This window comes from Pelmatolapia mariae, linkage group LG2 (genome assembly GCF_036321145.2).
Source record: "Pelmatolapia mariae isolate MD_Pm_ZW linkage group LG2, Pm_UMD_F_2, whole genome shotgun sequence".
NCBI lineage: Eukaryota > Metazoa > Chordata > Actinopteri > Cichliformes > Cichlidae > Pelmatolapia > Pelmatolapia mariae.
In genome coordinates this window covers 2534666-2550634 of record NC_086228.1, presented here as the reverse complement: position 1 = coordinate 2550634, position 15969 = coordinate 2534666, and the positions used below count along the sequence as shown (strand labels likewise).

General features: G+C 39.5%; 2 protein-coding genes across 2 annotated transcripts; both read left to right on the top strand.

The window, feature by feature from the left end:
- The first annotated feature begins 41 nt into the window (after positions 1-41).
- psmd10 (proteasome 26S subunit, non-ATPase 10) lies at positions 42-8691 on the top strand. The gene is made up of 5 exons (XM_063490144.1): positions 42-200; positions 311-409; positions 564-710; positions 7825-7991; positions 8233-8691. Exons 1-5 carry the CDS (start codon positions 87-89, stop codon positions 8384-8386), a joined length of 681 nt encoding a protein of 226 aa, XP_063346214.1. The 5' UTR covers positions 42-86; the 3' UTR covers positions 8387-8691.
- A 1975-nt stretch (positions 8692-10666) lies between these two features.
- Positions 10667-15507, top strand: xiap (X-linked inhibitor of apoptosis). The gene is made up of 7 exons (XM_063484019.1): positions 10667-10795; positions 12826-13114; positions 13231-13780; positions 13896-13995; positions 14118-14196; positions 14641-14680; positions 14782-15507. The coding sequence occupies exons 2-7, from the start codon at positions 12875-12877 to the stop codon at positions 14973-14975; spliced, it is 1203 nt and encodes a 400-aa protein (XP_063340089.1). The 5' UTR covers positions 10667-10795; positions 12826-12874; the 3' UTR covers positions 14976-15507.
- The last annotated feature ends 462 nt before the right edge of the window (positions 15508-15969 follow it).

Below are 15969 nucleotides of genomic sequence, written 5' to 3'. Positions count from 1 at the left end.
TTCTGTGGTTTATTAAACGAAATAACTAAAGAGTATCCTCAGTAAGCTTTAATATATTTATTTGGACATTTAGCTATATTTTAAGAATGGAGGGGTCGGTGTCTAATGTGGAGGTGTGTAACTTTGCTTACACGGGGCAGTTTGAGAAATTAAAACAGTGCATCCTGTCAGATAAAACGCTTGCCTGCAAAACAGACCAGGTAAGAACACATGACCCACCAGTACAGCCTGCGGGAATTCATTTTTTTCCCTACAGTAAATCGGAATAATAATTTTCTTTTTAAAGCAACACAACTTTCTGTGATTTCAGGACCGGAGAACCGCGCTGCACTGGGCTTGTTCTGCTGGACACACCGATATTGTGGAGTTTCTTCTTGACCTGGGAGTTGAAGTGAACCTGCAAGATGATGTAGGTTTGTTTTTGGGTACATTAATTATTTCTTTCTGCAGACTTTTCCCTATAAGATGCCATGTGACCATTCATACAAGAGATATACTGATGAACACATTGTTTCAGAGTGATGTCACTGATGTCTGTGTTTTGTTTTGTTTTTCCCTTTCAGGCTTCATGGACCCCTTTGCACATTGCAGCATCTGCAGGCAGAGAAGACATCGTGAGATCTCTGATATCCAAAGGAGCTCAGCTCAACTCAGTTAATCAAAATGGATGCACCCCTCTGCACTATGCTGCCTCCAAAGACAGATATGAGGTAACATCCACAGGTTGCAGTATTAGTACTCCATACTTCTGCAGTCAGTTAATACAGTTGTGTTATCTTCCCGTTTAGTTCAGTGGTGCTTTGTTCCTGCACATAATTAATTATATAGTGTTGTGCAAAAGAGTTTGGACATTTGTCTGCTTTTTCCACTTATCTTCGGTCCAGTTCTTATACCTCACAATTTTCAGTGTTTTTTCCACATAAGCCACATAACACTAACCTATGAATCATTCAAACAAAGAAAAAAAAGGCACCTAACTCAAGGAATGAGCCAGTGTTGGCTGCACATAACAGACAAATTAGCAAAGAACCAATTTTAAATAGTATCTTTAGGCACTTTGTTACTAGCAGCTTGTCATGAAAACACAATTCGTTCCCATTTGTTTAGTTAAATCTACAATAATGCCAGAGATAAAAAAGATTGACAGGCATAAAATGTCTTGTACGCCGAAAACATGGCAAACCTCACCATGGTGTGCAGTATGTCCTTTAAAAGAAAGTGAGGAAAGTGGACAAGTGGACGACAAAAGAAGTGGCAGGCAATCTACAACAAATGCAACAACATATTTAAGTCATGTTCTCAAAAAATAGGAAAAATCAAGGAAAGACCTGACATAGAACCTGAGAAGATGCATCTCGCACTTCTGTTGACCCATCTGCTGTTCACTGAAGCCTCAGAAATGGTCTCAGCTGAAGGGTGGCTGCCAAGAAGCCATTCTTAAGGAAGGAAAATAGGGACAAAAGGCTGAAGTATGACAAATTACACAAGAACTGGACTGAAATCGGTGGCAACACATCTGATGGAGTGATGAATTCAAATGTGAAACTTTTGGTTAAAATTGTTGTCAGTGGTGTAGCTCAGGGGAGAGGTACAGCTGTGAGTATCTTCTAGTGATGGGCAAAGCGCAGCTGTGTGAAGTAGTGAAACATTTGAAGCAGCTGTGCCAGGATTGTACTGAGGTTTCAAAACAATTTCCACAGTGACACCCACTGGCCACTTTTACTATTGTCATGTCTTGATGATGTCTACTCTGTGAACACACAACAAACGTGTTTTGCACAGTTCGAAACAAAGCTATATATACCAGGCTAACAATAATTATGACCAGCGCATGATTTGGAGAAATCCTCATACACCAAAGCCAGAAAAACTTTGAGACTGATGAAGCGTGTCTCACGCATGTACACACGTGTTAATATATTAAAGACTCGGCATTTAGTTATTTATTTTTATTTTTTATACAAATTACCTCCTCAGCCTTGGAAAAACTACAGTCAAACAGTACACTTCTTGTGGTATATTGGTTTTAAGTTTTGTTTGTTTTGTTTTTTTTACTTTTTTTCCAAGATGTAAAAGTTTGAATAAACAGCACATCATTCCTCCAAATACATTAGTAGCATCATGTGCCCTTAGAACAAATGCATCAGTGAGGTATGTATTTTTTGACTTCTACAGTGCCATCAGTAATTACACTGTGAATACTGTGGGTGACACTAAACCTTGCTGTGGTTGCTGTTGCCACTCCTGGTGCTGCTGATGACTCTTAAGCTTTTTTTTTTACCCACAACCTTAAAAGCCTGATAGGGTATTTTCAGATTTATACTGTAGGCATAAAGGGGTAGAACTGGTGCCTGCTGGTATTTCCATAGTTTGCAATGTCATCAGTTTTTGTTCTACACTTAGACACAGTGGGTAAGCCACTGAAAGCTGAAGTGAAACACACCAAGACTTCAGTCAGCTATGGTCATGTGATCTGAGCTAATGCGTCCTAAGCATTTTGAAAAAAGATAATTATGAAAAGTAGGATTTTTCAGGGCCCAGTTTACCCAACATTAGTACAATAACACTGGCTCTCAATATAGTAATAATCATTAGGAATGATCACATATATATTCAAATTAATCGTTTATCTGTTGCTGTTATTTTTTTTTTCTTTTTCAAATTTTGCCCTCGCTTCCAGCAGGTGGGCCCTGTAATATGCTACAGGTGGGGTGCTGAATGGTGGGTTACACCAGTGGGTTTCTTGTTCTCTACACAAGCTCTACTAGTGCTTCACACTAACTGAGTACTGACACAAATATATAAAGTGCAACAGAACACAGGAAAGGGGGATAAATGAAAAACAAAATGCACTTGAATAGAGTAAGCATGGCATGAGGCCAGCTTGAGACAGGGGCATCCATGGGGGAGGCAGGTGTTGGACCCTACAGCACACCTTTATTCTGTGGCTTGCCTTTGCTGGAATGTCTAAAAGCCCTCCTCTTCTTATTGGGATCATTTATATTACATTTTTTGTCTTTCTCTCCCGTATAGTTTGACTAATGTACCTTTGTTTGCTGCTTTTACTTTCCTCACATCAAGATAAACAGCAATGCCATCACCTACACCCACAACTGTCTTGCTGTTTCTTGTTATCTTTTTTTTTCTTTTCTTATTTCCCTTATCTTTCTCCCACGGTTTGTACTGGCTTTGCATTCCTGTGCCTTCGGAATCTCATTACCCCTGTTTTACCACCCCTTTATTATCGCTGCACCCTATACACACAGGGCTTGGCTTATGAGTAACCACTCTCTGTCACCTATAAGTCAAGCCCTGTACACACAACAGGTTATTAAATTCTTGAAACATGTTCTCATCCAGGGTACCAGGATTCGATTGTGCCTTTTTGTCTTTTCTTAGATCAGCATAAAGTTTTCTCTTTAGAATGAAACTTGTAGATATAAGCTTTACTACGTTTAAGGAAACCTCATAGGAATAAGTAAAATATAATAGACCCTGTGCACGAGAAAATGCTAACTTCCTGTTTTTAGACTGGATGTAGGGTTGTACATTTCCGGTAGCTTTATTTTGCAGTCAATTGCTACTGCAAAGGTGGACTCAAAAATCATGTCCAAAACACGAAAACGGAAAGATTACGTTAAGTTACAAAGAGCAGAGGGTGGGAACACTCACCATTGCTGTGTCACAAAAAAAATCAAATAATCAATTTTGATGTTTGAAGAGCGTAGATCAATTGTTTATTTACATCACTCAACACAAGCAGAACTGCATTACTGCATGCAGAAGACACATCGTCCACATTCAGAAGCACATCTCTGTATGGTGACAGTTCTTATGATTTAAACAGGCAAATGTTCAGCATTCAAACTACAGGTGAACAATAGTCAAAGCCAGATGTTTCCCCGTTATGTCGATATCAGTACACACCTACACAGCATGTCAACAAACCGTGAAAAAAGCCACAGGATATAAAAAAAATAAATGAATGATTGCGGGTAAGGGCCTCTATATGTTAGTATTTACGAAGGGTATGTTGTGACTTATCTTCACAATTGCAGTGGTCCCTCGCTATCCGGTCGTTAAGTCTGACGTCACTAGCCGTGTCTGGGCCTAAACTCCGCTGCAGGTCCATATATCAAATGATCACTGTGGCATTACTGAGAGTTGAAAAACTGTCTAAAGTCTTTCATCTTTAATAAAATGATCAGCGTTCTGCTCTACCAGGTGTAACAATTGAGTTTAACATCCAGGCATCAATGAAAACGGAATTTATGACATTTAACGGAGTTAGAAGTTAGCAGGAAGTTAGCTCGCTAGCTTCCATCTAAATACAATATAGCATGTCCTGACTGCGGGGTTTTGGAAACAAATTAAAACGTACAGCTCTGCTATCACTTCCAACATAAATGAAGACAGAAAACTAAACAGCAGCGTTTGTAGGGTTACTCAAGTTTGGCTAGCTGGTATATAATGATGTGATACGTGACCGCTAGCGACACAGCTATGTTAGCATAATATAAACAAGCTAACTTTTTTTCCACTCGATAAAAGTTAACGTGAGGGTTCTCAATGGTCAGGAACAAATGTAATCGCATGGCAGGATGCTGTAAACGGACCAAACTTCAGCCAGGAGAACAACTGAGATAATCCATCCACAATACGAGGTTAGTCATTCATATACTGCTGCATGGGCTGTGCTGTAGTTACATCGTAAGGTTTTAAAAACTGAGCTTAATAAAATAGCGGTAATAAAAGCCGAGGGAGGTCAACAGTGATCACTGACTGTTTTTAGGAGCTTTTTGAGATTAAATAGAAGAAAATACAAAACATTAAACATGTTAACAACGCAAAAGCCATATTAAACGCAGACTACTTTAGGCCCGGAAGTAGGATTCGTCACTTAACTACCGGATAACGCGGTTCACCTTTTGCAGCCTCGCTGTTTCGCGGATTCTTTTAGTGCAATTTTGCATGCTTTTTTTTTTTTTTTTTTTTTAAAGCGCATTGTGTTCTGCTTCCCGATCGGCTGTTGATCATTGTCGATTTCCTCCGTGCCATGCCGTGCTCTCCTGTACAGTACAGAATCGCTACATCGATCAATAGCAGTGTGACTCTGAAGTGCTGTACTGTACGTTTGTAAGTTTTCTCCCCAACAAACACAACAATGTCGACGAAACGTTTTGCACCGTCAAAGGCACCTGCGGTAGCACCATGCACAAAAAGTTGGACTTCTGGACATGCTAAAGGAAGGTAGAAGTTACCCTATTTTTATTTATTTATTTATTTTTACCATACCGCGCACCGGATTATAAGGTGCATTAAGCTTAAATTAAACAATTAAGCTTTAAGTTAAATTCATTAGTTCTAAAATCTGTCATTATTATTTATAGAACAACAAATATACTGTAGGTTTATTTCTCAAATAAATGTTTGGGACTGAAAGCAGGTTTTGATCTTTGGTTTCATTCTATGATGGACTTTTTTTTCTTTCTTTTTCTTTTTTTTTATGAAGGTTTGAACTTTGAGAGTGTTTAAACAAGAGAGAAAAGTGTGAAACTGTTCATGCCTGTCTGAGAAAAGTGTATAAAGTGTGTAGTGACGAGTTATCCAGCCTTAAAATATTTGTAAAAAATAAAGCTGGCTACTTCGCAGATTTCACCTATCGCTGGTTATTTTTAGAACATAACACCCGCGATAAACGAGGGAACTCTATATACAAATACTGAGAAATTTCAACCCTTTCTCTCTTTTGCTTTGAGGCGCGAGGGAAAAATATCGACAAGTCAATGAACATCATCTACAGATATATTGGTAAATGCCCAAGACATCTTGAGAAATGTAAATCGCCGCTTGATTCGTCAATTTGGTTGACTTCTTTTTTGGAAAACCCGACCGTAAACAAGACGCGAATATCACACCGGAAACGAAGCGCCCTACAGGAGTTTCCCCACCGGAAGTAGCATATGCTAAGGTGCACATATTCTATTATGGGTTGTTTATACTTGTCGCTACCCGATCCGTACCGGAAACCCGATCGGTACCCCGCATGCGCAAATCTTACGTCACTTCCTCTCTTTGCCAACATTGCGACAGTTAATGTTTTTGAATCACTTCCTCTCTTTGCCAACATTGCGACAGTTAATGTTTTTGAATGACACGGTTAGCGCCCAGTTAGCTCCTAGCATTTCTCAACAGCTCTGCCTCATTTTCGACTACCGGGACATTTAAACAATGGATAATCCATTTACAAACAATTTCATGCTTTTCTCCTCAACAGAGAGCGTTCCCCGATTGAATAACAGCGCCGTAAAATAAGAAGAATGGCGCTTAATTACAGAGTTAATAATACAGACTTTGTAATATGTCACGTGAAGATTCATCAGCCAGATGACGTGTTTACTGACAACTGACAGTGATAGTGGACATCATCATCACTATTCCAATCAATCCTCTCCACACAGACAAGCATAAACACACTGACTATCACTAAATCAAATTTAACACACGTTTGTAATGACGCTAAGTCAGTTTACAATAGGGTTCGTTCGCTCGGTCAGCAGGGGGCGGCATCCTCGTACACTGGGGAGTAAACTGCTACTAAACGAACAGAAGAAGAAGAAAACCCCTGCACATGCGCGGTACGGATCGGGTAGACCCGATTTGTACGGTCCGACTTTGCACATGCGCAGGAAGGATCGGGGAGTCCTGATCCGTAATTATCTTTTTACTTTTTTGTTTTTGTCTACATTATATTAAATGTTTCATAATCGGAAACATTTTAAGAGACACTTATTATTCCTGTAACTATCGTAAAACGCTTCGACCGGAAGTAGACACCTTTCGCGCATGCGGGGTACCGATCGGGTTTCCGGTACGGATCGGGTAGTGACAATACTTCTCAAATGTAAAAAAACCAAACAAAACTAAACAGCTTTTATTTAACAATAAACTTGTTGTGCTGAATATTTTGTCTCCCCCGTGTGGCACATAGAGGTATTACAAAGATACCGTCAACACGTGCTTGTAATGTGTTCCCGCTGTGTTCACTGCTTGCTGTACAGTTTTCATTTAGACTCTAACCTTTCCTCTGGACATATAATGAAGTTTTATTTATGTATTTGTTTTTATCTGGAGTATTAGAAGGTTTTCCTGAACATTTCTTATTTGTTCTGAACCATCATCACTAATACATCAATACATCCCCTCTTGCTCTCTGAGAAGGATCACTTGGATATAAGAAAAGGTGATTTGTCAGTTTTATTTAAAAAAAAGACAAAAAAACAACAAATCACTATCTGCAGCTTTATTTTTAAGATAACAAGAATGTTTTATTCAATATAACTGATAATAATATAACAATATAAGGACATAGCTTTCTCAAATATTGTGGCATTGTTGTAGCATGTATGCTGCAGTACCTATATCATTGCTAAGATTACAAAGATTTAATAAAGACCTATGTATATATGGGTGGGAAACGGGGTCCAACAAACTGCAACAATCAAGATGCATTTTTTTTGTTAAATCAGATGTGCATATAAAAGATCGTGAAACTGAATTTTTTCATCGTCTTCTCTCACAAGGACTTGGACATGACATGAATGGATTTCATTTTACATTTACAGGGTTTTATTTCAACCACAGTTTTTTTTCCAGTCAAGGTTGTCCTAACTTTCAATCTCACTTCCTAACGGGAAACTTCCACATGACTGTGGTAACCAAAATGACGAGATCTGAAAACGGGTATTTCATAGAAACTAGAAATAACTGGATGTAAAAGTGTGGTGTTCAGCTTGTGAATGAAACATTGTTACCTCTTTGCAGATTGCCCTGCTGCTGTTGGAAAATGGAGCAGACCCCAATGCTACTGACAAGCTGGACTCCACGCCGCTTCACAGAGCATCTGCCAAGGGCAACTACCGGCTCATCCAGCTGCTTCTCAAACAGAGTGCATCAACAAATATTCAGGACTCACAGGGCAACACACCTCTGTATGATTACATATATGTCAAATGCAACTTTTTTAACATCATGCAATATGAATACAAAGATAAATTCTAATTATACCTAAAAAGAAAATGTTTTCTTACTTACCCTAGCAGTACTAGAAGTTATCATCCACAATACATTAGCTATACAGTGTGACTAGCATTGGGGGGGGGGGGGGGGGGGGGGGGGGGGCATTTCTGTATTTACAGTTATGCATTGATTTTTATTTTTTTCTTCTCCCAGCCATCTTGCATGCGATGAGGAGCGTGTTGAAGCAGCCAAGTTGCTGGTGGAACATGGAGCCAGCATTTACATTGAGAACAAGGAGGAGAAGACCCCGCTCCAGATAGCAAAAGGCAGTCTTGGGAACATACTCCGTCGGATCGTGGAGGGATGATGCTTTGTCTGACCGACGCGTCTTGTTCCAGCTCAAATCCCCACCACCAACCGCCAAGTTACATTCTAAGATTTCTCATCCCGCTCAGTCCTCCTTAAGCGGTCTGTGTGGAAGATGAGATGATGGACTCAGATGGTGCTTTGAGACTTCACAGATCTTATTTGTTGGATCAGAAACCAAGTCTGAGCACAGGTTTTCAAACCCCGCAGGCTTTTTTCTATTAAATTTGAATTGTAAATGTAAAACATGAAGTTCAACCTGTTAATAAATGTGTTGTTCATGATCGACGTACTGCTGCCTTTAGTAATTTAAGCTATTATTGCACAAAATATTGTGAATGTTTCCTACATTTTTGTTATTTTTATTATTAGCTTATACCCATGTTTCTTAAAGACTAACTGAAAATATTGTTGCCTATCTGCAACAGTATTAACCTCTCACCTGGTGATGGTGACATACAGGTGTGGCTATGTGGAATATGGTTAAATGTGCAACAGAGCTTTATTCTGACCACACCCCCAAACCCTGGACATTAAGAATCCTAAGCAAACCATTTTTTGTACTTCTCAGGTTTCAGATTAACTGAATAACAAATTAAAAAAAGTTGTGCAGCTTCATTGTTTTTAAGCTAAATCTTAAATAATGCGTACCTTTGAATGTAGCATGTCAACCTGAAAACTTCCCAGCCACAACAGCTATTTAAATCCTGTAGTAGTCATGCAATATATGTTATATGTTATTTATAGTACTACCAACATAAGGAACAATGAGTGGAAAACAGAAGTAACCAGGTTTTCCCTATTGACGTAGCGCTGCAAAGCGTTTGTTTCATGTTCCCTGTTCCACATGTTGAGATTATGGCCCACATTTTTATTAGCGCAAGTTTTCAGCCTTCTTTTCTATAGTCTGCCTTTTACTCAATGGCTGTGAAGGAAGCAGCAAAGGGTGTCTTCACAGGTCGTTAATTGTCCACACTGAAGTGGAAAATTGCCCCCACAAACCCACAAGCTATGCAGGTTTTTGTGGAACATGACTGAAACTACTACAAAGGAAAATAAAGCTAGAATAAGCATGAAACTGCTGGGAAGGCAACTCTCACTTGTAAGTCTCACATGAAACTTGGCTCAAAAACAGATGGATAAGTTGATGGAAGCCAAATGATTGCTGGAGAAAACGGAAAGAACAGTAAATAATAGTTTTAAAGGACTCTGAGACAAAAAAGAAGAATACATGAAAGTGAAAGGACTGACACGTAACAAAATATCAAGTTTTAGCACATGCTAAAAGATTCTCAGTGTTAGGAATGAGTCCAATGTTCTACCACATTGAGTTTGCTGGGATCTGGCCAGACTACAAATTGAGGAAGCTTCAAATTGCCTAAAAATAAATGAATAGTTTTTAGGTATTTAAAGGATGGCCAAGGTGAGCAACAATACTCAAGTATGCTGTGCCATTTAAATGATGTTCCTTTGGTATTAAGAGGCCAAAAGTTACCATTTCAGCACCATCAGCAGCTGTTTGAACCAGTGATAAAAACCAGGCTGGATCCACGACCTCATGTTGTTTAATCCAAATATACAAACATGTTCTCAGCTCACAGGAATGCCATCAGGTGTAGTCTACCGCTGAGTCTCATTTACCTCAAAGTTTATTGTGTGTTCAATACAATGCAAAGAACAACATACCAAGGTGTGGTGTTCACACCACAGTATGCGCTTCTTCATACCTTGCTTGTACCTTCTTATGAGCTCGAAACAATCTGTGTAGAGAACTGGCATTCACTGAATAGTTTTTCTTTCTTTTTTTTATTTATTAAATATTAGTATTGCAAGAAAATCCCAGTAGATTAGCAGTTTATTATCAGATTTGCCCATCTTGCACCAGCAGCCGTGTTTAAATCACCTTTCTTCCCCATTCTGATGCTCAGTTTGAGGTCGTTTTGACCATTTCTGCCATTTTCCTAAGTGCATTGACTTGCTGCTCTGTGGCTGGCGGATTAGATAGGAGATACATTTAAATTAAACTGCGTAGCTGACAGCTGAAATGCAACTAAATCAGAAAACGGACTACAAATGTAGCTTGTTGGCTTATAAACATAGCTCTCCTGGATGATACTAAGCCATTTTGAGCGAAAAACCCCATTCTGATCAGAACGTAGAAGCTGCATTTTTAATGCAAGGTGACTCTTACATAAGTAATCCAGGTTTAAAAAAAATTATTATATCAAAAATTTCTTTTTCCAAGAGATCTGGCCAAACACGGAAAACGGCACAACCCTTTCCTGACGTCACCTGATTAGGTGGTTTTCACTTCCTGACAGGGAGGTCACAAAAGACTTCACCGGAGTCTCCTTTCCGAGGTGTTCGCACTCTACACTAACTGGAGAAAACAGAGGACCTGTGTTTAAAGGTAAACATTTAAAATGTCGTTATTATATTCGATAAGTCACTGTGTGACCTAGCTAGCGTTGCGTAAAAAGGCTAAGCTAATGTAGCTACCAAGCACTCTGAAGCTAGCATTCGCGATTCCGCTTAGGAGCCTAGCAGTACCGATCAAAAGCACAGGTCAGAGTCCAAGATTGTCTCCTTGGGTGTTTACATTTTAAATATAAAAGCACTTTTAGGTAACTGTATTAACTAATTTCTAACCGAACGAAAACACGGTGTGGGTTTAGCGAGGTCTTGGCTGTCAGTTGCTGTCATCAGCGCTGTTGCTCTCGGCGTTTCCCAGAAACAGTACGGCTTCTGTGTCGTTTTCAACTGAAGCAAAGCTGTGGGGCCTTTCTGGAATTTGCTGGGGTTAAATCCTCTCCAATCTGATCATTAATAAATGTTAAAAGTAACACGTGGAACTGCTAGTGGGAAAACTCCCCTGTCGCTGATTTTACTTTCGGTTAGATGTCGTACGCAGTCACGAGTCAGTCAAAAAGTGAGTATTTTAATGCGTGGGACGATGCAGTCTTGGCTCAAGTTAAAAAAAAATATAAAGGGATGACGCTGGCGATTGCTTTACTTGAAATAATGCAGACACGTAAAGACAGTGGGATCAAAGATCGCATCCCATCAATACAGCAACGTATCAGCTGATAAACAGCTGTTTAAACATCTGACCCAGCACACAGTCACCGATTGTGACTGTGTGCTGTCGTTGGATGATAAGTCCATTTTGCGTCAAGCTGTGACACTGAATGACGCTGAGGAATGTAAAGATTCTGAAATCATAGTTTCACGCAGAAAAGCATTGAGTTATGCTACAGCAATGCGAAGGCGTTAACAAGTCAAACTCTTAACATAAGAGGCAGTAAGGCGTGCTTCTCATGATGTGTTGCTACATGATTTACTTGTTGGTAATGCACAAGGTGAGCTCCTAAATTAAATTACCACACCTCTACTGCTTCAGCAGTAATATCGATGTGTTATTTTGTGGCTTGTGAGTTAAACTGCTGCATATCATCCTTAGGTTATTATTGCTCTCTTTCCTCATATTCTGCATTGCCAGGATGTCAACCTCATTTTTCTTGTAAGGCCACATACAAGCTCACTTTAGACCTCAAGCCCAGTGAAACTACCCTTACTCTCAGTGTTAAGAAGTTTAACTGCAAAATCTCATCCTTGAGGTATCAAAGAAGGGTGATTTCAACAGTACTTCTCAGATTTTCTTCAGGCCATAGAAACACTGCTGCGGTAGATCAAAGAAACCTGTCAGCACAGCTCTCCAGGGTTAAATTGTAAGAAATAAATGCATAAACTTTCAGAAGTTCTGGCAGCTCATTTCTCAGACTGTGCTGTAATTGCAAAAGAGAAAGTTTCTGTTAATTCATAGAAAATACTCGCCTCCTCCCTTTAAAAAACAAACAAAAAACAAAACACTCTGGAGACCTCTTTGAAAAGAAAAAAACAGACATTATTATTGTAGACAGAAAAAAACAGGAACTATTCTGTCATTTAATTGTTTATGTATTACTTAATTACTTTGGTGTATTATGAATGGGGAGGTCTCTGTCAGTAGGAAACGCAGTAAAACTACAGTGAAAAGCCCAAAATACATTCCTTCTTTCACATTTTCCAAAGCTGTACAGCGAGCCGAACTGGAGCCTTTGCAAGGCTGATTCTGGCCCCTGGGCCTTTTGTTTGAGATCTCTGCTGCATTGTATCTTCGAGCAGTATAACCCTTTTACGTGGTGTAATATGCACTGTGCCTGTAGACAAACCTGCCTCTCCAGTGCCCATCCCTCACATGGAACATTCAGTTCCTGCATGTGATAACAGGCTGGCATTCTCTTAAAGGTACAGAGACCCTGCAGATGTGCCGATTGGCTCTCTGGCGCCAGACATGGAAATGCAGGAATTTAACCACTAAAGTGTCTGTTTACAAACAAACAAGCAAATGAGGACACTGTACCATTTTTTTAAACATATCCTGTTTCTTTCTATTTGCAGATCATCTGTCCATCAAGTTAACAAATCCCTACAGCTTTCTGTTTCAATCATGTGTGATCTCAGTCAAGATGGTGTTTGGGAGTCGGACAATGCGCCTGATTTTTCCTCGTTGAAAAGACGCATAGACTCATTCCGTGGCTCCAACCTTGCTAACAAGGTGCCTGCGGAAAAACTGGCACAGGCTGGTTTCTTCTACACCGGCGAGTCTGACCGTGTCCGCTGTTTCAGCTGTAATATGACTGTGGATAATTGGTACAGAGGAGACAGGCCTGTAGACAAGCACAAGCAGGTAATCAAACTTGTAACATGAAAAAGTGGAAGTGGTTAATATTTCACTTTTTTTTTTTTTTTGTCTGTTTGGTTTTCTTCCAAATTGATCCAATTCTACTTTTCTCATTCTCACAGTTTTCTCCATCATGCACGTTTCTCACCTGCGTCCACCGTACCAGTTTTAACCAGAATTCCAATACTGCACTAATCAGTGAAGAGGTAGGAGACATGGAATACCGTTTGAGAACAGGAGAAGTGGTTGATGAGGCCACCTACCCTATATTTCCTCACATGAGAAATGAAGAAGCCCGACTTCGGACCTTCTCTTCTTGGCCCAACGGTACTCCGGTGAGACCCAGAGATCTGGCCCAAGCCGGCTTCTTTTACGTGGGGCAGAATGACAAGGTTCAGTGTTTCTGCTGTAGTGGTCGGCTGAATGGGTGGGAACCAGGAGATACTGCCTGGAGTGAGCACAGCAAGCATTATCCCAACTGCTACTTTATCCTTGGGCATGATGTCGGGAACATCCCAATCCAGACAGGTATAGAGGAGGATGCCAGCAACAATCAGCGTGCAAATGACCCGGCCTTAATGCAGAGTTTTGAGGCAAGGCGTGCTAGTTTTGCTGGTGTCCAGCACCCTATTGACCACGAGAGGCTTGCCAGAGCTGGCTTCTACAGCGCAGGTAATGTTCAGGTGTTTAAGACTAAAGAAACATTGTGCAACATTTTAAACTGTACGATTTTAATTTTTTAGTAGGTAGCTGTGAATGCAATCAAATGTAATTTGTATCCTTGCAGGAAGAGGAGACGCAGCCTTGTGTTTCCAGTGTGGTGGAGGCTTGAACAACTGGCAGCCTGAGGAAGACCCTTGGGTGGAGCATGCCAAACACTACCCAGGGTAAGAACAACTATGATGCTCCCTCTTCTTAATATGCTTTTACTCACACACACACACGTTTTGTTCTTTGTTCTGTGGCATTTGCGTCTGTTTTGATCAAAGTATATGCTGTTTTAAAACAGGTGCAGCTTCCTTTTGGCAAACAAAGGGCCAGAATTTGTTAACAGCATCCAGCTACAAAGACCACAACGCGACAGAGCTGTAAGTATTTGCTTTTTCCACAAGTTGTGGATGCGTAAACTACAAATTAAGATTCACTTGGAGCATGGTCAATATCAACACTATTGGTCTGGTGTATGTGCCCAAATGAAAAGTTGAACAGTGCTGAAAATCTTAAGGTTAGTTTAGAAAGGTTTTCATCATGGATTGCAAAGCAGGAAGGCTCACATTGTTCTTCACAGACAATTACTAACTTGTTTTGGAAATGTACCATACTTTATATGTATAAATGGGTGTATATGAATATTTGGGAGTATATTAATTTTCTACACCTGAAAAATCATCAGTAGTTCCAGATTGGGCTCTAGTTAAAATAAGCTTAGTTAGTGTTCCATTTCAGCGTGTGAAAGGTGCGTCATAATTCAGGGACTTATAGTCTTCAGTGATCTCAATCACAGGATTTTGTTTTTCCCTGTTTGCTTCCAGGCTTCAAGTCATCAAAATCCAGTTTCAGAAGATATGAAAGGTACATTTTTCTTTTTTCTTTTTTTTTACTTCAGTGCCCCATATACATCATGAAACAAAGTCTGAGCAGTGCTGACTTCTGTTTATTTACTTTTCTGTCAGATGAGGACCCACTGGAGAAACTGCAGAGGCTGCAGAGGGAAAAACAGTGCAAAATATGCATGGACAGAGATATTGCCATTGTATTCATTCCATGCGCTCACCTTGTTGCTTGCGAGGATTGTTCACAGGCCCTCAACAAGTGTCCGATCTGCTGTCAAGACATAACACAGAAGATCAAGACCTATATTGCTTGAGAACAATATACTCTTGCTCAAAAGCAATGCTGCTTTTACACTGTCATTATAATATTGTAATTATATCGTAATTGTAAAGTAGAGAGCCTATAATATTATTTATGGATCAATTTCCTTTAATAAATCTTAGAATGATAATGTGTAAAACTATATTTTCCTAGTCCTTACAATGGTAAATATCTGTATAGATGTAGATGGTTTTATAAATAGTTCCTTGACCGATAATGAGTACTGAGATGTAAATACACATTAAAGGGCCGTTCCTATTTTGAAACACATTTTGCCAGAAGTGCCTTTCTTTTGGTTTATGTATTCTAATGCATCACTTACCACAGATAAATTGACTTGGATGTTATTGCTGTCATTTTCATCCACTTTTATCCTATTTGTTTGGATTTAACTTGTGTGTTTTATGTATAGAACCAGTTGCTGTGTCTTTACATTTCTAAGCTCAAGTTTAGGGCTTGGAGTTAACCATTGTAATGTAAGAATCATTTTATTGTTTCTTTAATCAAGTGTGAATAAATATTTATGCAGACTTGGAGTTTCATTTCATTTCATCACTAAACAAAATGTTTTGTGTTGTATTTGCAGAGATGATCCCGGTGTACTGATTGTGCAATGTTAGCTAGAAAGTCACATTTCTATCAGATGAGGTTTGAGAAAGTGTAGAGTGATGTGACATGTGACTGCCTATAAACTGAAGTGATGGCAGATGGTAAAATATACAAGAACTGACCCAAATTAATCAGTTTTAGAAACAGATTTTTAATTTTTGTGCAGCATTTTAGTTTCAATTATGGTAAAAATCATTACTCTTTTTCTCGTTTTATTAAGTATCTTGTGGCGGATCACCAGGTGTCGTCCTTACATACCTCCACAATCTTCCTAAAGCACAGTAGGGGAGGGTGTTTTAACCCTTACAGCAGAATTGGAGAATTGTCTTATCTGATGTGCTAAACAAAATACCTTGTCTATATGTTGCCTGTGTGTA

Excerpts from the sequence above, each read along its gene's own strand:
- psmd10 (XM_063490144.1), top strand. The coding sequence starts at position 87 with ATGGAGGGGTCGGTGTCTAATGTGGAGGTGTGTAACTTTGCTTACACG. Across the intron at positions 410-563 it reads AAGTGAACCTGCAAGATGAT|GCTTCATGGACCCCTTTGCA; the intron begins GTAGGTTTGTTT and ends TTTCCCTTTCAG. Across the intron at positions 7,992-8,232 it reads TCACAGGGCAACACACCTCT|CCATCTTGCATGCGATGAGG; the intron begins GTATGATTACAT and ends TTCTTCTCCCAG.
- xiap (XM_063484019.1), top strand. The coding sequence starts at position 12,875 with ATGTGTGATCTCAGTCAAGATGGTGTTTGGGAGTCGGACAATGCGCCT. Across the intron at positions 13,996-14,117 it reads CATGCCAAACACTACCCAGG|GTGCAGCTTCCTTTTGGCAA; the intron begins GTAAGAACAACT and ends GTTTTAAAACAG. Across the intron at positions 14,197-14,640 it reads GACCACAACGCGACAGAGCT|GCTTCAAGTCATCAAAATCC; the intron begins GTAAGTATTTGC and ends GTTTGCTTCCAG.